This window comes from Crassostrea angulata, chromosome 6 (assembly GCF_025612915.1).
Source record: "Crassostrea angulata isolate pt1a10 chromosome 6, ASM2561291v2, whole genome shotgun sequence".
Taxonomy (NCBI): Eukaryota; Metazoa; Mollusca; class Bivalvia; order Ostreida; family Ostreidae; genus Magallana; species Magallana angulata.
The window spans coordinates 21667285-21689229 of NC_069116.1; the positions used below are offsets into that span (position 1 = coordinate 21667285).

General features: G+C 33.2%; 3 protein-coding genes across 5 annotated transcripts in view; 1 reads left to right on the forward strand and 2 right to left on the reverse strand.

Moving 5' to 3' along the window:
• LOC128188142 (uncharacterized) overlaps positions 1–3686 on the reverse strand; it is a 35586-nt gene extending 31900 nt beyond the window's left edge. For all 3 annotated transcript variants that reach the window (XM_052859009.1, XM_052859008.1, XM_052859010.1), the window contains exons 1-9: positions 3480–3686; positions 2804–2947; positions 2193–2348; positions 1962–2084; positions 1447–1626; positions 1110–1244; positions 589–735; positions 297–370; positions 4–160 (exon numbers count right to left, since the gene is read on the reverse strand). In XM_052859009.1, the coding sequence (XP_052714969.1) occupies positions 4–160; positions 297–370; positions 589–735; positions 1110–1244; positions 1447–1626; positions 1962–2084; positions 2193–2348; positions 2804–2947; positions 3480–3560 (1197 nt within the window). In that variant the 5' untranslated portion in view covers positions 3561–3686. The remainder of the gene's footprint in view (positions 1–3; positions 161–296; positions 371–588; positions 736–1109; positions 1245–1446; positions 1627–1961; positions 2085–2192; positions 2349–2803; positions 2948–3479) is intronic.
• Positions 3687–3929: 243 nt separating this feature from the next.
• LOC128189691 (DNA mismatch repair protein Msh2-like) lies at positions 3930–8453 on the forward strand. Its single transcript, XM_052861403.1, has one exon. It carries the CDS (start codon positions 3985–3987, stop codon positions 6730–6732), a length of 2748 nt encoding a protein of 915 aa, XP_052717363.1. The 5' UTR covers positions 3930–3984; the 3' UTR covers positions 6733–8453.
• A 4447-nt stretch (positions 8454–12900) lies between these two features.
• LOC128188796 (uncharacterized) lies at positions 12901–16777 on the reverse strand. The gene is made up of 5 exons (XM_052860068.1): positions 16607–16777; positions 14858–14933; positions 14189–14376; positions 13936–14058; positions 12901–13682 (listed from the first exon to the last, which is right to left on the reverse strand). The coding sequence occupies exons 1-5, from the start codon at positions 16655–16657 to the stop codon at positions 13092–13094; spliced, it is 1029 nt and encodes a 342-aa protein (XP_052716028.1). The 5' UTR covers positions 16658–16777; the 3' UTR covers positions 12901–13091.
• Between the last annotated feature and the right edge of the window lie 5168 nt (positions 16778–21945).

A 21945-nucleotide genomic window follows, 5' to 3' on the forward strand; every position in this document is an offset into this window, starting at 1 on the left:
GACCTGTGTGGAATACATGGCTGCCTTCACCAGTCTCTCCAGTGGTTCAGTGGTTTCTTTGAACACATCCACCACCAAGTTCAATAAGGCCAGGTTTACATCCTTTTCAAGTTCACAAAATTCATCAATGTAATTTTCACAGCATTCTTCATAGTCCTCCCTGAAAGAAAATCCATGCATTTAAACCAATGTCCTGATCACACAAGCACATGCTTTAATACTCATCTTTTATATACATGTATAGTTCTTATGGTAGTTGGTTTTTCACTTATTAGAAATACTTAAGCAATAATTACCTGATAGCGGGAAGTTCTGGATTACTGATCATGGAGTTATTCAGCTGAAGAACTCTGCTTTTCAGCTGCAACACCTTTAACATGCAAAATTAGAACATGTCAAACCCTGCCTGTAATAAAGTAGTCCTCTCAAGATTTTTGTTTCGTCTCCAGTAAACATCAGATATAAAAAATCGGAGGCCTACATTATTGCTGCTAATCAAAATGCAACTCTCAAATGTTGATGAATGTAACTAAATTTGATCTTGATTCTTTTTGTACTATATCTCAGTCCTGTGAAGTTTATACTGACCCTCTGACAGGTTTTGACAATGATATTTCTGTAATGGTCCAAGCACAGGTGGGCCACCAGCATGCTGTGTCTGACCAGATTCTCTGTCCACGTCTCTAGGTCATCATCCAGTTCAAACCGCTTCTCCACAGATAAAGCTTCCAGCACCTGGACTCAAATAATTTTTGATTAATTTAAACTTATGATGAATAAAAAGAAAAAGATGTTAGGGACCACACAGAGCATTCAAAGGAAGGAAAAGGACAATTAAGCTAACAAGACTACTTTAAAAACCAACTTTATATCATGTGCAGGAAAATTTTACATTGAATGTTCACAAGTATATCATCAACATAAATGTTTCTAACTGCTAACCAATCTTTGCATTTTATTACCTCAGCAGGCATTTATTTCATGAAAATAAGTTGCTAAAAATAAGCTTACCTCTAATAAAAAAATTGTGAATTAAAATTTCCCAGAATATTAAAAAGTTGCAATTAGTTTACAGTTTCAACAATTTGAGTTTACTAGTAAAAACAAACCTGATCTATCTTTGTAACAAAGTAGCCAGGTTCCTCCACGTCGAGGTAATCTTCATCTGTAAACTTGTTCTCCACTGCCTCCACTATATCAGACACTGCAGACTGAGCTTGGTTAATCACGAATGATTTGCTCATCTGCCAATGAGAGAATTTGTCTTTTTCGATGACTTTTAAATACGAGGAAAATTTGAATGTATTTAAACCAGGTCTGTGTTTTCAGACTCCCTATTCATTATCTCCTTCACTGCTTACTTACTGGTACATGTATATCATTTTGTAATGAAACATTTTGTTGAGTATTCAAACAAACATCACATAGAAAAAAATTATTTTTCACCTGTGCTTGCTGATTTTTGGTGTATTTGATATAACTTTGGAGTGCCACACTTAGGGAAGGAATAGATTTCTTCAACAGACTGAGGGCTGTTATAATCCTTTCTCTCTGTCGATTCTGACACAATTCTGCCTGTCGCCTTTGAGCCAACGAGCAAAGAAGAGCTGCTCCATCAGTGAAGCTCTGTAAAATATTGATGAAAATAGAAATCATCCTGCAATAGATGCATAACTTGGCAACATTTTATTTTAAATACAAAAATAAGAAAAGGAAAAATCTCAACCACCGTAAACCAACTTTTATTCACACACAAGAAATATTCGCTAGGTTTACAAGAGTCTCAGCATTGTGATTATTTGTTGCACGAACCCTCTCTCAAATGTTTCTAATAAATTAAGTTAAGATAATCTGCATCTTGGTCATCAAAATTACTCCTGACAACTGTGATCAAGTTCATTTCTGATAAATAGTGAAATAAAGTTGTTGCAATTAAAGTTAGGTTACAGTATTCAACATACCTTGAAATTTGCAAGCAGATCTTGCATGCTATGAACCATGCTTAGTCTTGAAAGGCATTCTGTCACTAAGTGACCAGCACTGACCACTTTTCTAACCTCCGCATCATCAGAGACAAGCAAAACCTTCAAGAATATATTTTTTAAGTGAATATTTTGATCTTTGAAGACCATTTTCAATAATTATGTAAATATTTTTACATAGTGTAAAAGTTCTGCATATATTAGGCTTACCTTCATTGTGCCCTGTAAAACATCTTTGGAAGCATTGATGACTTTAGTGCGAATTTCTTTGGAGGCATCATCATCAAGTCTTTGTGAGGCTATGTATAAACCGCTGCTAGCTAAATCTAGAATTTCACATGCACTCATCATCTGTCTTTGGTAATCCTGAAAATAATTACCCTTTTCAATAACCACCCTTGTAAAAATCTAAATATTGATCAGAAAATTGATGTGCATTTCATTTGACATTTTAAATCCCTAACATATTACATGAAGATGTATCAACATATTTAAATGTACATGCAAACTTAATCTTCATTTTTTATATACATACTGTAATGAATGTACATGTTACATACACATAACTGTTGACATCGGCAGTGAATAATTCATATTTCATTCAGAGTAAATGAAAATTTAACAAAAATTCTTTTGGAATCCCTTGTATAAGAGAGTGATCATGTAGTCACCAACAAATATATGAATGGGTATCTAAATATATCAAAAGATTTTACATATTAACATTGAGATAGCTCTATAAACAGGACCTACACTGTCATGAAAAAAAATCATATAAAAGACAGCATAATCAGAGGTGAAAAATGAGCAAGTGGAACTACCTGATCTGGTGAGTTGTTTGCCCTCTCTTTGCCTATCTTGATGAGGTTTTCTGCTGCTTTCATCACAGCCTGTGCACAAGGACCCATATGATCTGGTTTACCAACTCCATTATCAGACTCATCCAAAATGATTAACAAAGAAACCTGATTACGATAAATACTAAGTAATAATTTTACAACTTCATTAATCAAACATAGGTAAATAGATTCCCATAGCTCTTTCTATAGATGAATACGAATTCATTCATTTACCTTTACTTTACTCTGGTTTATATGTACCAAGATTTATCTTGTAATATTCCGAAAAAGACTCCTGTTCTAATGTTAGTCTGATTTTTGAATGTTTGTAACATGTTTATTTTCTTGCAATTGATAAAGTGATATCAATTAAGGTATATCTGGTGATATTAATGTGGATAAAGGTTCATCAAATCAAAAATATTTTCACTGGTTTAGAATTATAAAGTTTTGCAAAATTTGACCAAAAATTGTGTTTAAAACATTGTTGGAATGGTAAAAATTATAAAAGCCCCAGCAGGATGCGGACTTATGACTTATATTTGCATATATAGATAGCATGATGAAGCTATGCTGAATTGCTTAATAAAGCTATATAGTGAATATAGTCTATAAAGCTAAATTAAGAAAATATCATGTAGACTACAATCTCTCGTACCTGTGATGCGATTGGTGCCAAAACTCTTTCTATCGACTTCGTCTGCACAAGACTGGATAGAAGACCGTTTGTGACCTCCATTGTTTAAAATTCAATAAACTACTCACATAAAGAGGGACCTGTACTTCTTACAGGTCCCTAATAAAACTTGAAATGTGTCTATTCAAATATTGATTACACTTGCTAAGGATAAAACAGTCTCCAAAGCACGAGAGTAGGATCGGGGGAAGCAACTCTTCTCTCAGAATGGGTGTAAAAGTAGAAACCTGGTTTTAAAGAGAAGCAGAAACGAAATATCAAAGGACAGAACTATTCTGTTCTTGAAGTTAAAAATAATTAGACATATAAATTATATGTATTTAGATATTTATATGTATTTAGATAGAAAAAAAACCTTAATCCAGCACTCCTTATAAAAAATACTTATTTTTACCCCAACCCCATGTTGGCTCAAATTTGCCGGGAAAAACGTCCTTACGGTCCTATTGATTTATAACTCACAAAAATGGATGCATTTCAAGACCAAGGATTCATCTCTGCCTTTAAAAGTCTTCCTGAGAAACCAAGTACAACTGTGAGATTTTTTGATCGTACAGATTATTATACAGTCCATGGACAAGATGCTGTTTTTGTTGCCAAGGAAGTTTTCAAGACAGTTGCAGTGATAAAATATCTTGGAGCAGGAGAAAAGAAGCTGGAGTCCGTAACTGTAAGCAAACTCAACTTTGAATCTCTCGTCAAAGAGTTGTTGTTAATACGTCAATATAGAGTTGAAATATTGAAGAACAAAACTGGATCCAAAAACAATGAATGGATGCTAGCTTTTAAAGCATCTCCAGGCAATCTAACTCAGTTTGAAGATATTTTGTTTGGTAACTCCGACATATCCCAATCTGTTGGCGTGTTAGGTTTGAAGATCGGAACAGAAAATAATGAGAGAATGGTGGGGGTTGGATTTGCTGATGTAATGATGAGAAAAATGTTGGTAGCAGAATTTGCTGACAATGACCAGTTTTCAAATTTAGAGGCATTGATTGTACAAATGGGAGCCAAAGAATGTGTAGTTTGGACAGGTGATCTACACACTGGAAAACTGAGACAAGTCTTGGAAAGAAGTAATATTCTCATCACTGAAAGAAAGAAGAGCGATTTTAGCAGCAAGGATGTTGTGCAAGATCTTAACCGATTGCTGAAGTGTAAAAAGGGACAGCAAGTAAACAGTGCAACTCTAAGTGAAATGGAGAAAAAGATCGCAATGGAAGCAGTTTCGGCACTTATCAAGTATTTGGAGCTCCTGTCAAATGAAGATTATTTTGGACAATTCAGCATTGGGTCTTTTGACTTCAGTCAGTATATGAAACTTGATTCTGCAGCAGTCCAAGCATTGAATCTGTTCCCCACCTCATCTGATGGAAACAAGAATCAAAGCATTCTTGGATTAATGGACAGGTGTAAAACTGTGCAGGGACAAAGGCTTCTGGCTCAGTGGATAAAGCAACCTCTGATGGATATTAATCGTATTGAGGAAAGACAGAAGCTTGTGGAGTTTTTCGTAAAAGACACAGAACTTCGACAGTTGGTTGCAGAGGATCATTTACGAAGGTTACCAGACTTTCAAAGATTGGCTCGAAAATTCCAGCAGAGAAAAGCAACACTGCAGGATTGCTACAGAGTTTATCAGGCATTGGATAAGTTACCCCATTTAATGGAGACTCTAGAAAAGCATGGGATGGAGAGTTGTCAACTTATTATGGAGATTTTTGTTAATCCAGCAAAAGAAATTTTGATGGATTTTGCTAAATTTCAAGAAATGGTGGAAGAAACCATGGACCTCCAACAAGTAGAAAATCATGAATTTCTAATAAAACCAGGATTTGATGAAGAATTGCAAGCCCTGTCAGAGAAAATTAGTGATTTGGAAGATAAAATTAAAGGTCAGCTGAACAAAGTTGCTAGAGATTTAGGAATTGAAGCAAACAAAGTTCTTAAATTAGAGAGTAATGCACAACTGGGGTATTTCTTCAGGGTGACACGAAAAGAGGAAAAAGCATTGAGAAACAACAAAAACTATATAACTATAGACACTAAAAACAACGGAGTTCGTTTTCACAACAATGCTGTTAAACAACTGAATGAAGATTATCTGAAAGCTAAAGAAGAGTACAGTGAACAGCAGAAAAGTATTGTAGCTGAAATCATTTCCATAGCAGCTGGTTATTGTGAAACCATGGTCATTTTGAATGAGTTGATTGCGCAATTGGATGTGTTGGTTAGTTTTGCTGTGTCAGCAACAAGTGCTCCAATACCATTTGTTCGCCCAAGTCTGTTGCCTAAAGGCAGCGGAAATATCAAGCTGATAGATGCCCGTCACCCTTGCTTGGAAATGCAGGAAGATATCTCTTTCATTCCAAATGACATCATCTTTGAAAAAGACAAACAGATGTTTCACATCATTACTGGACCAAACATGGGAGGTAAATCTACCTATATTCGTTCAGCAGGTGTGGTCGTACTTCTTGCACAGATTGGTTCTTATGTTCCATGCAGTGAGGCTCAGGTGACCATTGTGGACAGCATTTTGGCGAGGGTTGGTGCAGGAGACAATCAGGTGAAGGGCATATCAACTTTCATGGCAGAAATGTTGGAAACGGCTTCAATTCTGAAATCAGCGACAGAGAACTCCCTTATGATCATTGATGAGCTCGGTAGAGGAACTTCGACATATGATGGATTTGGACTGGCTTGGGCAATATCTGAACATATCGCAACAAAAATCAAAGGATTCTGCCTCTTTGCAACCCATTTTCATGAATTAACTACACTTGCCGATAAAATACCAACAGTGAATAACTTACATGTCACAGCTTTAACCTCAAATGACACTTTGACCCTACTCTACAGAGTCAAGCAAGGACCATGTGACCAGAGTTTTGGAATCCATGTCGCAGAATTAGCTCATTTCCCAGCACATGTTATTGAGTTTTCGAAGAAAAAGGCAGCAGAGCTCGAAGATTTCCAGTCAGTCGAATTGGAGACTTCATTGAAAGGAGATGATGAACCAGCTGTGAAAAAAAGGAAAATGGAAAAAGAAGAAGGTGTGGAGATTATCCAGAATTTCCTAGATAGTGTGAAAAAGTTGCCAATCTCCAGCATGTCAGATCAAGACATTCTCAGCAAAATGAAAGAAATGAAACAACAGGTTCTTGATCAAAATAATGCATTTGTTAGAGATGTGTTGGCTAAGAAAAATTGAATTGTGTATATCTATACATTTGTTTACAAATTTCTACAATCAGAAGCATGTGTGTAGATGTGTAGATGAATTATTGAAATATTAAATTTGTAGTCATGTATCTACATATACTGGTACATTGTAGTTGTTATTAAAAATTTTAACTTTTACTAGTTGATAATGTAACATTAATGTGTCAGTTAGAAGAGTGATGTTACAACTTTTGAATGTATTTTGTTGAATTTTTTTGTAGGGCCACGCCAATTTAAATTTTTTTGGTCATCAGACATGTGATGAGAAATGTATGGGTAAACAAGTGATTATTAATAATAAAAGGATTATATTTTGTAGGCAAAATTTAGGTGGTACATGAATAAATATGAATGTACAATTATAGTTTTTCCTACTTTTTTCTGATTTATAAATTAAACAATTTAAACTATGAAAAAACAGAAATAAAAAAGAATTTCGTGGATAAGTGAAATCTGAAATAATATATGTATTATTTGTTTAGTTTTGTTTGAATATGAGCATGTGAGACAAGCACGAATTTTAGTTGATGTGGCCTAGGAATACCGGGTATGTTTCAATTTATCCTTATGACTTAATGAGGATGAACTAATGCTTAGTAGAATTCATTGCTATAGTTGAAGTGTATATTGTATAGTACATAGTTACTTAACACAAAATATATTTTTGTGTGAAACTGATATATTTTTTATAATTTGTGACACAAATAAAAAAGGGGGTTTAAACCCAGTCTGTATGTAGTAATGAATGCTGTCAATATGGTACAGTACTATATAATTATGCAATTTACAAATACATGTACTTAACAGATGATGACTTTTTTTATGTAGATACATGTACTTGATATGATAATTGTTATTTCATGATTTTCTCTTTTTTATTGTATCTGAAGCGATGTAAATTTTATTTGAAATTATTGCATGAAGAAGGTCAGATAATCATGGCCAGTCTTAAACAATGTTGACACCTCCTCTCCCCCACCACCACTTGAAGGAGAACTCTAAAGTTCAAGAATATAATTTTTTTCTTTTTCTAAGTAATAGTCTACAGCAGATGACTTATGTGTTGACCTCCCAGCCACATTCTTAAAGAAAATGTTTATTTTTTAAATTAAGTAAAATTGTGTATTAGAATATTTTCTGATGCATTTAAATGCTATACAAAGAGAATTTTCAAAACTTATTACTTTAAGTTTGTTTTATTATCCACTGATATGTTTTTGAGTGAATTAAAATATTGCTGGTTGCTCAAAGCATTATAGTTTAACGTTTGAAGCCAATATGTGATACTCTATTAGATACATGTATTACAATATGTAAGATTAATACGTGGTCAAAGCCTCAACTGATTATCTTTCCTAGGAAGTAAAGAAGACAGTGTTGGAGTTTGTATCCAGTTCAGGAGAAACCTTTGAGAGACAATCCAACTCAATCAACTCATTGTTAACATGCATGCATGTTTCAGACTATATGATTTGTTCCTAGTCTGTTCATCTTTAGAACATTCATCAAACATGTCCATGGCTGTCACTGTTACTAAGTTTTTTTCCTACTCCTTTCTATGAAGTGGATGTGACTGTATAAAAATTTAAGAATACTTAATTGATCTTTCAAAGAACTGATTTGGTTTGTACATCTGTCTTCTAAAATCTGAAGTCAAGTTTACAAAATTTTGTAAAATATTGCTCATTTATTTCAATGTACATAAATCATGATTTAGTAATAAATGATAAATCTATGAAACCACTAATTTTCCTTATGAATTTTCAACTTACGAGATTGGACTTGATTTGTAGTAACTGACTACCTTATGGATTTGATTTACTTTAGATTTGGGCCAGTGTTTTGTGATGGTTAATTGTTCATCAAATATATTATGTGTCTAGTTCATTAGCAGATCGGGGATAAAGTGGGGGGGGGGGGGGCTATATAGATCTTCGCGTGCATTTACTTGTCTGAAGGCCAAGTGACCAATGAAAACATTTCTAAACCATTATGAGATCGTTGATTTTAATTGGAAACTAAGAAGAATGTAATAATATGGTTGAAGAACAAATTCTACAGTGAATTGTGGATGCACACAAGTTTTAGAAGGTTTCCGCCTGTGGAATTTGGATAGAAAAAAGCAGGAATCGGTAATTACTGGGCGACTTTAAGGTATTCAATGTATAATGAAGGGATATTGAAGAATTTTGAATCATTTTAAACCAGTTAAATGTGTATTGCTAAATAACAATGAAAGTGAAATAAATCAAATTCACATGACTGACAACATATAAGAAGCCGGTCATTTTGCACCTTAAAATTTTTTAAAGAGTTATCTCCCCTTGTTGAAAAAAAGAAAATTTTAATTTCGTCAAAATATCTGCGGTAAATGATTTATTTTATTTCATATTTTAATAAAGAGAAAGTTTATGCATGTATTAACCAAGAGAGTTTTAAAAATTTCAAGTTACTTTTTACAATATTATATTAAAACATACGTTTCCCATAGACTTCAATGCAAAATTCAATGTGTACTTAGTTGGACCATAATCAATATTTTGAAAATTCCTTTGGTGGAGAATTTTTATTTGATAACACCTTCAAAATGACATAATGATTAAGAATACCGGACCATTCATTTATTAGGTACAAAATGTGGTCGTTATACATCGAATACCTTAAGATCAGTCTCTCTCTCTTTCTGGTCAACTACCAAGAAAATTGAAACAATCAAAGTACTGACGGGAGTTGATTTTATCGATTATCATTTATTTTGAAATCAACTTATCTTGCATGGCAATTAGTTTCTAGTCTGTATTTTAATTACGCACTTTTTTATTATATGAATTTTAGACTTTTCCGACAAGAATTTCGAGAAACCCCATATGAAACATGTTGTGTAATATTTAAAGATAGATTTCAAACTATTTATAAGTAATCGAAGCAATTCTAAAAAATTTATGGATCCAAGCACTATTGATATCGAACTCAGTCTCGTTCAACCAGACGCTCGGCTGTCTCCGTTAATCTCCGACAAGCAAGAGAGCCTTTCTGCTTCTCGGAGATTTACGGAGACAGCCGAGCGTTTGGTTGAACGAGGCTATATTAAACTCTGGCGTAGGAATACATGAGACTATAAAAATATCTTAGTTGTTCGTATTATATAAAATTTGACTATTTTCAAAGTGTTTATTGACAAGTTTCCTTTAAAAAAACAATGCTTCAGCATACATTACTTTGAATTTTTCTATTATTTTCAAGAACTAAGTCTTGTCAGCGGTGATGATTTGTGATTAGGTCCAAACACTGTTTCACTTTCGGTTTGCCAGAGTAACTGCATAGGAAAGTTGATTAAAATCAACTCCCAAAAATTAAATCGTCAACTTTTAGAGAATATTTTGTTACATGTTGAAATCTTTAAGGAACATCATTTCATTTTACCACATATGGCTAATTAAGTTTTTTTCACAGCTGATTATTAATTATGTTTTTAATATATGCATAGTTAGTGATATTTTCTCTTTGGTACGTTTACACCCCTAATGTTCTTTTGTTACATGCGGGCCATTTCATACGTAAGGTTTTAAAGTCACTGTGGCTCTAGAGAATAAATTCACAATTCTTCTTGAGAGAATCATTGGAAACGAATGAAATAATCCTAATGAAGATTTATCAAGATTTGTTTTACCATAACTATTTACCTCTTACAGCTTATTTGTCATTATGCCTCATTGGATTTAAACCTCTCTACGAGGGGCATTCAATAAATAATTTCATCGTTGTTACAAAAATAACAGAATAAAATAATTTTTGCAATTTTGAAATGGCTTGGGCACATAGTGGTACCCCGTAATTCTGACATTCCGATCATTATCTCAAAAACCGCTGCATACGTTCAACTCAAATTTGATTAATGGATGGATTTTATGAATATATTCATATTCAACTCGGATGTTAATAGATCTGTAAGGTTGGTTCTGGCCCAATTTTTTGACAGAGTTGTGCCTCTTGAACTTTGAAAAAAATGAGATAATCCCAGTTTCCGCCATCCATAGCTTTTGTATATATAAAGCTGATATTTCATATGTAGGCTATTTACCAAAAAAAAAAAAAAAAATACAGATCAAGTTCGAATTTGGTTCCAGTACAATGAGTTTTGACAGAGTTAAATGAGAAATTCTTAGTTTCCGCTCTCTATTAACTTTTGGAGTGATGCATATTTGATATTTCTTAAAAATTAACTTGAACTTGATTCTTGTCCGATGTTTTTTGACAGAGTTATGCCTCTTAAAAGTGAGTAATTTTCAGTGATTTAATTTATTTTGCAAACAGACAATTGTTATTAATACTTTTAGCATTTGAAATTTTGGTCGCAGGTGGGGGCATTCGTGGCGTTACGGTATATATACCGGTATATCTAGTTTTGGAATGATATTCATGATTGTACTGATAAAAGGCAGAGCCTAAAACATTCATTGAAGCAAGTGGGGTTTTTTTTAGGAAAAAGAAAAAAAAGTCACAGGGAGACAAGTCGGGTGAATAGGGAGGATGAGTCAAAACATAAACCGTTTCTTTAATTTTCCAAAAATATTCTCACGATCTGAGATTTATGTACTGGGGCGATGTCATTATGGAGTCGAAGGTTGCGAATTCAAGACTTTTGTCTCTTCCTTTTGAAATGTTTCTTAACTTTTTTCAGCAGATAATTTTTGTATACATGACCGGTGATTGACCGGCCTTTTGAAATAGCAACTTGAACTACAGTCCCAGACCTTCCCTAATAAAGAAAATTGCGTTAATACTTTCTTTGTACTTTGGCATCGTTTTGCTATAACTTGCCGTTTTAGTCAACCACATCTTGTTAAATTAGCAATTTTCCTCTGAGTATTCATGTTTCATCGCTTGTTACAACTTCTGATAAACGTCATCCATTGCAATTTTTGTAGATTTTAAGTAGTTTTCTGCACATTTCAACCCGCTATTCTTTTTGTTTTTCTGTTAATAGATGAGGTATATCCATAATGCACTAACCTTTCGAAGGCTAAGGTGTTTCTTTAAAAAAGTAGATACTGTCCTAGATGAAATGCCTACAAATTTGCTATTTGTTTAATGGTTACCTATTTATTGACCATCATTTTGCGAGTATTGCATCCATTGAAAGCTTATCTTAATTTTTTACTTGGTCTCAAATGTCCCGATGTTACGTACCTGAGCTGTACGAAGTGCTCCAGGACGTTTCTTATTGGATGATGACTATTTCATACAATGTCTCGAGTAGGGTTTATATATCAGCTGCTCAAAGGGGCATTCGATGATGAAACGTGGTCAGATAAACGGCCATAAATAGAATATGATCCAAATCATGCGTGGAAAGAAATCCAAAGGTTAATTCAACCCTAGCTATATTGTATGCAATCTGATTAGTGATATTATATCATTCATTTATTGAACGTCCCTCGTACTTGATCTTATTCACACGTTTTAACTTTGCTCTCATTTCCATTTTTTGAACGTTTAAATCTACTTTAGGTATATATTTTGGACTTTACATATCAGTTCTCCTTGACTTCGACATTAGTTGGTACAAATAGAATCCTATATGACGTGACAGAGATTGGGTAGAGGTCATAGGATAAAGCCACCCAAACGGTGCATTCATGTTTACCACTTATGAATTTTGTTCTGTATACTTAAAGCTTATTCTTCGATCATTATATAATTGGTGTTCTGTATATGAGACTCCTCCAATGAACTACAGAGTGTTTTGGTCTCTAATGAAGCATTATGCTGTCCCATTGGTGTAACGCAAAGACCATCCACAATTTGCTATATGTACATGTAACAACAATAACTGCATGGTCCATGTTTCAATTTTTGTTTGAGGGTATAGGAATTATTTCAAAATAATTTTCTAACAAATCAATAGGTTATCTTCAACAGTTCAAGGAAAGCTTTAGTGGATCTTGGTTGACATGATAAGGTGATAACCTGATACCAAAGATTTGTCAATCGATCTAGCTATAGACTAAGATCGATATCTTCTAATTATTTCGAATTTAAGAATTGGGATATGCCCACAATTCTATACACTAGAAGATATAATTTATTTTGTGCGATTAATACTATTCAATACAAGTAACCAAACAATCGAACAGACAACTAATGAAAACAAATATACAAATCTATATATTAAATTAATATGTTTCATGATAAATAGGAATATTTAGTGTATATATCTAACATGAACAGTGTATAATGCTGTGTCAAATTACAATTTAACATTACATCCGACGCAAGGTGGATGAAAAAAACCTTTCTTAATAAAAATATACGTTTTATATCTTTGGCGAAAAGCAATTAAAAACGTTATAGTTTAGATGTTTGTTCTGTCTTTACGTTAACGTTGGCTCCGTGCACGTCAACGGAGAACGACACTTGTCCATTGTCATGACTAGAGTTGCCGTTCTTTAGAATCCCTTTTTGCTCCTCTTTTGAACGCTTCACTAACCCATCGTCATCATCGTCTGCCTCTTTGCTCAATCCAAGAGAAATCTTCTTCTCTAGCTGTTTGATCTCTTTGGTGAAGGCAGCTTTCTCCGTTTTCACTTCTTGCTCGTATGATAGAATGGTTTTTTCTCCGTACCAGTTTGGTTCGGTCGGATTGCGGTGCATTCCCGGAATATCCTCCACGGATTCCGAAACGATCATCTTGAGATCGGGACTAGAACCCGGATGACTACCCAATTTCATGACGGGTTTTCCCCTTTTCATTCGCCTTTTGGCTCTTATTCCAAACGGAATTCCCAGAGCCAATATAACGATGATTAGCACCAAGACTCCAGCGAAAATGGCGGAATGAAGAGAGTAGTCAGATGGATTCTCGGTCTTTTTCTCAATCCGAACAATGAATGGAAGAGGGTTTGACACTGCCTGCCTATGATTGTTTGTGAGTACAACCTATAAAAACAGACACAATTGCTGTAATCAGATTGTTGCCTTATAAACGCATTTTAACGCCAATTCTTAAAATACCGTAGGCTTTTTTTTTTCAATGTTGATGCAATCTGGCACCTGTTTATCATTATGTTTTTTTTTTTAATTTTAGACATTGCTCAAAATATGATATACAATGGGTATAAAAGAATCGTTACCGTTATTCTCTGAAAACATAAAATGGACAACAACAGTATTTTAATATAAATGTGCTCACATAAAATTTGAGTTCTTTCTCTTCCTGTAATTTAGCTGTGTTGTTTGTGTCCACCACTATGTAGTTGTCTTTGTTGACGGAGAAGTGTTCCGTGTCGAACACTCGGAAAATGGGAGCAGGGCCCTGTAAAAATGGGAAACAATGTCACGTTAATTTTTTTGGTGCAAAAATGACTATTACATGTACAACACAAATAATTCAGAATAAAATTATTGATGTAGAAGAAGCATTTATGATTGAATTAGAGGCGTACCGATGTGTTTTTAGATTTTCTAATTTTGAGTCGGATGTACTTGACTTCGTTTCCATTCTCTGTAAGAGTTTCGCCATCTTCTAGATTCACCAGTATCCTGTCCCCCGACTCAAGATCAGGAAAGAGGTACCCTTCCATTGCGTGACCCTCGCTGTCGATTTCATAGTCGTAGACATCGTGAGTTTCCTCTACAAACAAACAAAATTATTTCATAAGAAATGAATGGTTGTGTTATTAGTATTACAACGAAATCATTTAATTATCTAATTTAGCTGAATATATTCATGATAATCTTTTTTGCTTTTCGACAAGGGTATTGGTTGATATGTTTGATAATGTAAACCAATCATTGATATCTAGTCATGAATAATCATTATTTATCTCTAAATGTGACATATTTTACTTCTCTAATCTTTTGAGCATCAAAAATACAAGGTCTCGTTGATGGATATATACCACCCTGTTCTGTACATATACCTATATCTATCTATCATATACCTTTGACATATTATTATTGACTCGCCCAATATAGACATTGACACGGATAAAAGACGACATTTTCACAGATAAAATCCATTTCGACAACACGCAGTTGGATCATAGATTTGAACTTCTTATCAACATTTTAAACACAACATATTTCTAAACATAAACAAGTGACCCTCTTACCTGACACGGCACTTCCGAACACAATCGCACACGTGAGAAGTAAAAGTTTCCATTGTGTCATCTTCAAAATTATTTCCTGAATCAATAGAACAAAAATTATTTATATTCCTAATATGTATTTTAATTTACAAGTTTCCAGCTGGTATCCTTAGTTTCAAAGAAGCTGGTTTATGTTCACAAATCGCGTGTTTCAATATGGAAATGTCTTTTGCTAATGAATGAGTGAATGAGTAGTAGTATAAGGACCGAAAACAAACCGGAAGATGACTTCTGAGTTACGTCTTGTTTATGACTGGTGACGTAATAATGTCCCCGGGGGTAGAGCTTGCCGTGTATTAGGGAGACACACCGGTAGTTACGTACACCCGGGTGCGAGCATTTGCACATAATGTCTCATTCCTGACCCACCTTAACCCCATCCGTTACGTTTCTACAGGGAGTGGGGTACGGTTTGTGAGTGCATGTGCACCGAACTCTGTACTTTCTGTTCATTTTTACAATATACCCAGTGTGAAATGTCGTTAATTCATAATGTATAAATATCCTTTGTTCATATTCGCATTTCATTTTCTTATTCCATTGTACTTTAATTTTTTTCTTGCGGTTTTATACCATAGAATTCCTGAAAAAATTCTAATTACGACAAGTCCAAAGAAATTGTTCTGAAATTCAATCAGAAGCTATCTAATTTTGAATTTGTGACTTTAGATATTATTTCTTAGCGTTTTAATAGGTGTATGTCTTATTCATTTTTGATTTATTATTTTCACTGAGGTCAGACGACACGTTCCTCGAAAAATTATGATTATCTGTCAAATTTTCAATGGCCTGGTAATATACCAAATAAAAATATTATTATATAATATGAGTTTCAAAATGATTAACATTTTAAATATATATTCATGTTTATGCCAAAAAATTTATATCAGCATTTCAAGTGTATTTTCAATAAGATTATATAGGAAAATGTATACTCTAGTATCTCGCACAAATGCCTGGTAAGGTACCCTAATTTTTAACAAGAAAGCTTGTCAAAGTAGTTGTAAATCAATAACAAATCCCTGAAAAAAAGTTATATTAAATTGAGGAACGTGTCATCTGAACTTAAAATTCAATATATCAGATCCCCTTGCTATCAGTATTAATATAAAAAAAACATTCGATCGTTTAGTTCCTGTTTTATGAATGTTTCCTCTTTCTTTAAGGTGGCACACCTTAACCCGGATGGTAACGAATTGACCGACAATTAACAAACCCCCAGGATGTAAATTATACATGCAAGTAGAGACACGTGTCTCCAATTTCTACATACATGCACATGTTAACGTTATGCGGAATGTATCCAAATATAGCTTGACAAAACTTTTTTTCGGTTAACGATCGGAATAATAATAATAATAACAATAATAATGATAAAAATAAACAAGGTACTTGCAACACTGAAATGACCTAGGCGATTTTTCACAGATAAAAAAAAAATAATTCTGAAGGATACCCATTTTAATAATATTAAAAGCAACATGGTAAAATTATTATGTGGGGTTGATAAGAGCATATGGATCGAATTCATATCAGATAATAAATAAATGGAAAATTAATAATAAAAATATAATGCGTACTTTTTTCTGCAAAAAAAATATTTTGAGCATTAAAATTATAAACGATTTATCCAAGTACAAAGAAAAATGATCTATAAGAGCTATCTTTGCAAAACTGATTACAAGCAATGAATTATTTTTCAAAACTCACGTTAAAATACCAACAAAGGGTTCCACTGACAGTTTTGTGTATTCCTCTCATATGATCAAAGTCTGTCGTAAGCCCTCCGACAAATGCCCTTATATCCAAGCATTCGATGAATGTGTTTAAGATGTATTAAGAAATCGCATGGCCTGCGAAGCTTTATCTTTGATAAATAAACTTGAAGCCGCGTCCTAACGAATGTGTACTTTAAAATGTACCCAAATGTCCCGCTATTGTACGAATAGCTTATCTAGATACTTCTATCCCCCTCCCAAATATATAAACTGTAAATAAGTCATTTTAGTACTGCTTTGTTTCATAGTAAATGTACTTAACTTTTATTTCACACTTTCACATCAACGTATTGTTAATATTTTAAATTTTTTCCTATCTTCAGCAAAAAATCCCGTGCATAAACTAGTGTTTCTTTGAACAGAAAAAGCGCTTTATAATTTTACAAACTTAACAAATTTCTACAATGGATTGCAATAGAATACCAAAGGAAATTATATATTTGTAATCAGCATAATACTTGTTTTTCATTACATTTGTCGTTTTATAATAAAAACATACTTGCATTTGATATCAAAAAGTTAAATTTTGCAAGAAATACCGTATTGCAACCTACTGACACAGGTACCTAAGAACAACAAAATCATTTTAAGATTATTCGATATTAACACAGACATGGATGTTGTAAACATATACAGTACTGATGCAAGGACTATATAGTAATTGTTTAATTATGTTAAACAAACATGCTTCAGATTCCAGAGGAAGATAAAAGATGTCCATTTCGGAGAAAATTATTGATAAGACGAACAACATCGATATCGTCTATTTACCCCTGTGACCTGCACCACCCCCGTTTTGTTTTCATGCTCAAATAATATTTATTAATTCCTGTGTTTATATCGTCTGAAAACTACAGATTTTTTGGACGAATGAAAATTTTAGACGGTAAAAACCGGATATTTATTCATTAGCTAGATATATCTGTAAAGTGTATTAAGCTGTGTAATTAATAATTAAGCTGCTTTAATTTCTCTCTCATAGGAAAATGTTAACGCCTGTTTACTCATTGGAAGCAATCTTTATGTAAAAAAAAAACATTAAACGTTTTAAACCGAAAGGCAGGGCTACACTAGTAAAAGGGCTTTTGAAGGAATTATAAAAACTTAACATCAGCAATTTTGCAATGCGTGGATAAGCAATTTCGAATCACGCAAGTCCAGCGTGCCCAACGATCAGGCGAAGAGTCTTCGAAAAATCAGACTTTGCGTAATCTGATTAATTGATTTTGTGAACTGGTGCTTTCTGGCGTTTGTTTCTGATAATAGCCCCCTTATCTGTCGATCTCATTGCCTTTTAATTCTAAAAAGTATGGATTCTAAAACATGCATTGGTTTGGGCGGAATATTGGTATAGTGCACAATTTGTAATCCTTATGACATCAACGAGCTGCTTGTTCTAGTTTTTTTTATGAACTTAGAAATTAGTATTCATTACCGGTGAACTATTATTTATTTAGTCCTCGCGTTCACCTTCCAGATATATTTGTTTATAACTTCATACAAGATTGTATTGTGTTTATTTTTTGGATTTTAATCAACTCTTCTATGCAGTTACTCTGACAAAACGATAGGAACTAGGCACAACTCATGAATGGGAAACCATCACCGCTGACAAGACTTAGAACATGAACTTGAAAATAGTCGATAAATCCGATGTCATGTATTTAGAAGCATTCTTTTTAAGAAAACTTATAATTTATAAATTCCTTGAAAATAGTCAATTTTATATGGTACGAACAATTTATAATTTTTTGGTAGTTCTATGTATTCCTACGCGGCCAGATGACCGATTTGCTGTCATTAATAACCAAAGCGTCATTTATACAGTCTAGACTTATTATAGTTTGTTTGTTAAAAATTGCTTCGGTTAAATTTTCCAGAAATATTTCGATTACTAATACATAATGCATCGAAGTGTTCGATTGCGTTAATTCTTTATATGATACACATCATGATTCATTTTTCCTTTGAAACTGTTGAGCCAAAAATTTATGTAGCATGTGTGAAAAATGCATACATTTGAAAAACGAGCCGTATCCCTTTCGGCGAAAGAATTTTGGTTAAAACTTTTAAACATTGTAATCTGAAATTTTGTTATATCTTCCTCGAGGCATTACAAAAACAATAAGCACAATATAATAATGATCAAGAATGTTTCTATCAATTTATATAAGCGCACGGCTCACGGTCGGGAGTTCTAGTGTAAGCATTGGCGGATCCAGAGGGGGGGGGTTCCGGGGGTTGGAACCCCCCCTTTCTCTGGGACATATGATTTTTTTTTAAAACGTTTAACGCCTATTTAAAGGCAATTTTCCCCATTTATAATAGAAATACTGTAATTATCTCTAATAAATGCTTTTAAAATTGCTTATTTAAAGAATTTCGTACTGCGTCCCATAATTTTGTTCTTATATGAAAAAACCCTATCGATTTTTTATCGAAATAAAGTACATTGAACTCCCCCTCAGTTACTTCACTGAGTAAACATGTGGAAAATTAACGAAAAAATACATAAATTAAGCAGTATCGCTAAAAACACAGATATATAATAACATCTACAATGAATCTTCTACTCATTTTTTTTTAATTGATTATAGTTCATAGTTTTGAACTGACGAACCATCGAGTAAAACGAAGTTCAAGTACGAGTACACGCATTCGTTTTACTTTAAAAAGCCGCTTTCAAATGTATTGTTCAGTTAATTAATTAAAGTAATTATAATATATGAATTTTACTTCGTTTCATACGAAAAATACAAAGAAAATTACATGACCCGCTTATGCGGGTTATGCTATTTTTCTGGAATGCTAGCTACTTTCATACTGTCCTTTACAAAAATTTAGATTATTGATAATCAAAATTTGTACATGACAATTGTCATGTTGTATATTTTATTTGTTAAAAATAAAATATATCGGAAAGGACAATACCCACATGAAACACAAAAGAAAGCCTTTTTTGTTTTGTTTCCAAGAATCGGAAATTCTGTAACAAAAATACCGTGTAAAGGGTTTATATATATTTTCCATTATGAAAATGCCCAACTTTTCAAAACTTTTCTAAATATGATTGCGTGTGTACTAGTGCCGGATGATGTAACGCATCCATTACAGAGGTCACATCAAGTTCCCTGGGACGACAATTGCGTTTACCATTGTATTACACACGTACCATTTATTCAGCAGATAAATTATCCCCTTTCTTTTGTCATATCCTATCATTTAGATCTTTATTTACGAAGACAATCGATAGAAATCAAAATCGATAAATAGTTCAGAATTTAAAAACATCAAAGACATAAAAAAAATTACCAAAATATTCATTTTTATAATAGTTTGCCGTAATTAGTCTGAGTTATTTTTTGTTTCTTAGTGTTTCTTTTCTATTAAGCAGGGGCGCACTTTCTCATTGCTGGAGACTTGGGTTTCTTGAGGCTAGATATTATGCAAATCTTTCTTACCTAGACCGAAACGGCAAAACGCTCAATAATGCAGTGCACTCTGCTGTTGAAATATATATGAAATAGATAGTGAAGAGATAAATGTTTATCCAATACGGTTGTATACGCACGGAAATCGTTCAAAAAGTCCTTATTTATTGACAAATAATGAATTTTGTACATATTGGTTTTCATCAAATGGAACCCCCCCTTTTCCAAATTGCTGGATCCGCCTCTGTGTAAGGTTTACAGAACAGGGTTCCACTGGTTATATGGTGTTTTAAAATTATACACAACTCTTTATCAGACTGTTCGTCTTTACACAGGATTTCATTTGTGACAAACTGGTTGTATAGGCATGACTAGCATAGATAATGGAATCTCATCAAATTATTCCATGATGCTGGATCATCACATCACCCAAACCCTTCCGCCTTATTTAGATCTATTTTATCATGATTTATCACTTCGAACTATTGACTGCCATAATTAGGTTACTTTATCTATTGGCTTATCAGTTCAATGAACTTGCTAATTTTGCAGCTAATTTTTAGATGTCGCATATGGCTCTACTATTTGAATTTCTTTAAGGATGACGTTTACTCAGAATGAAAAAAAATTCCACTGATGATAATGAAAAACCAACTACTGTGTGTTGTAGACCTTACATGGTAGTGTTATTCTTCACTTTCAAATAAGTAGGTCAATGACCTACTTTTTGAGTTAATGGCCATTGAATATTTTTTGAAAATTTAAGAAAAATCCATAAAAAATTTACTCTATGATTGAGATTTTCTTAATTGTGAAAATAATACAAATTGCTTAATTCTTTGACAAATGAAATACAGTTTATGAATGGTAGTGACATTAAATAGACACAAAGAATTAAGTTTTCATTCACAATTTTTTAGGGTATTCTAGTCCGAATTTCCTCTATCAGTTTTCAAATTACTACCCATTTTTGATTCAATATAACAAAAAACTGAATGATGATAATGCTAAAACATTTATAGTATTAAACTAAGTATAATGACCTTTCTCTCCTGGCATAAAATTTATATGAGGTCAATGATCAAAATTTTGAGATATGTTGTCTTTTATCATTTTTAAGCATTTTTCAATATATTTGTGGTGTGTGCCATACGATTATTTAAATGAAAAAGCAAGATAAACCCAACAGAAAATATGCAAAATTATGTTGACTAACAAATAAAATCTTAACTTTAAATATTATAGTACTATCAAAAATATTTCAGTGGAAAACAAAATCTGAAAAATTTAATCCGAATTTCCTCTGCTTTGCTAAAAGTCAAACTTTGTCAGAGCCTAATTCCATAATTTAGTAAAAATATCGATTGTTATGTCAATAATAGTTCATTTCATAAATACTTTTTGTATTTAAAACAAATTTTACTCATTAAATTGAACTTCTTAACAATCCGGATTTGAGAACTCAAACCCTGAGTAAACAACGTCCTTAATATGAAGATTCATGTGAATACACAAATCTAATGAAATTAGTCTGGACCCCCCTGTCACCCCTCTTGATCCGCGCATGTCATTTTAGTATTGCATCTGTTCAGTCTAATATGGCTACAGTAACTCATACTCTACATGGTGAGGCTGTTTGTTTGGTGGAATTTGCACCATTACAGGCTTCTCAGTTTTTTTTATGTAGGCAACTGTTCCTATGCCTACTCAAAGCTGAATAGGTGGTTAACTGCTCCCAGGATCTTCCTAATGTAGCCATTAAACAAGCTTTAAGCAAATCGCTATATTTATCAACTATAATATTTACGTTTTAAATCTCTATGTCTGTGATAACACGATG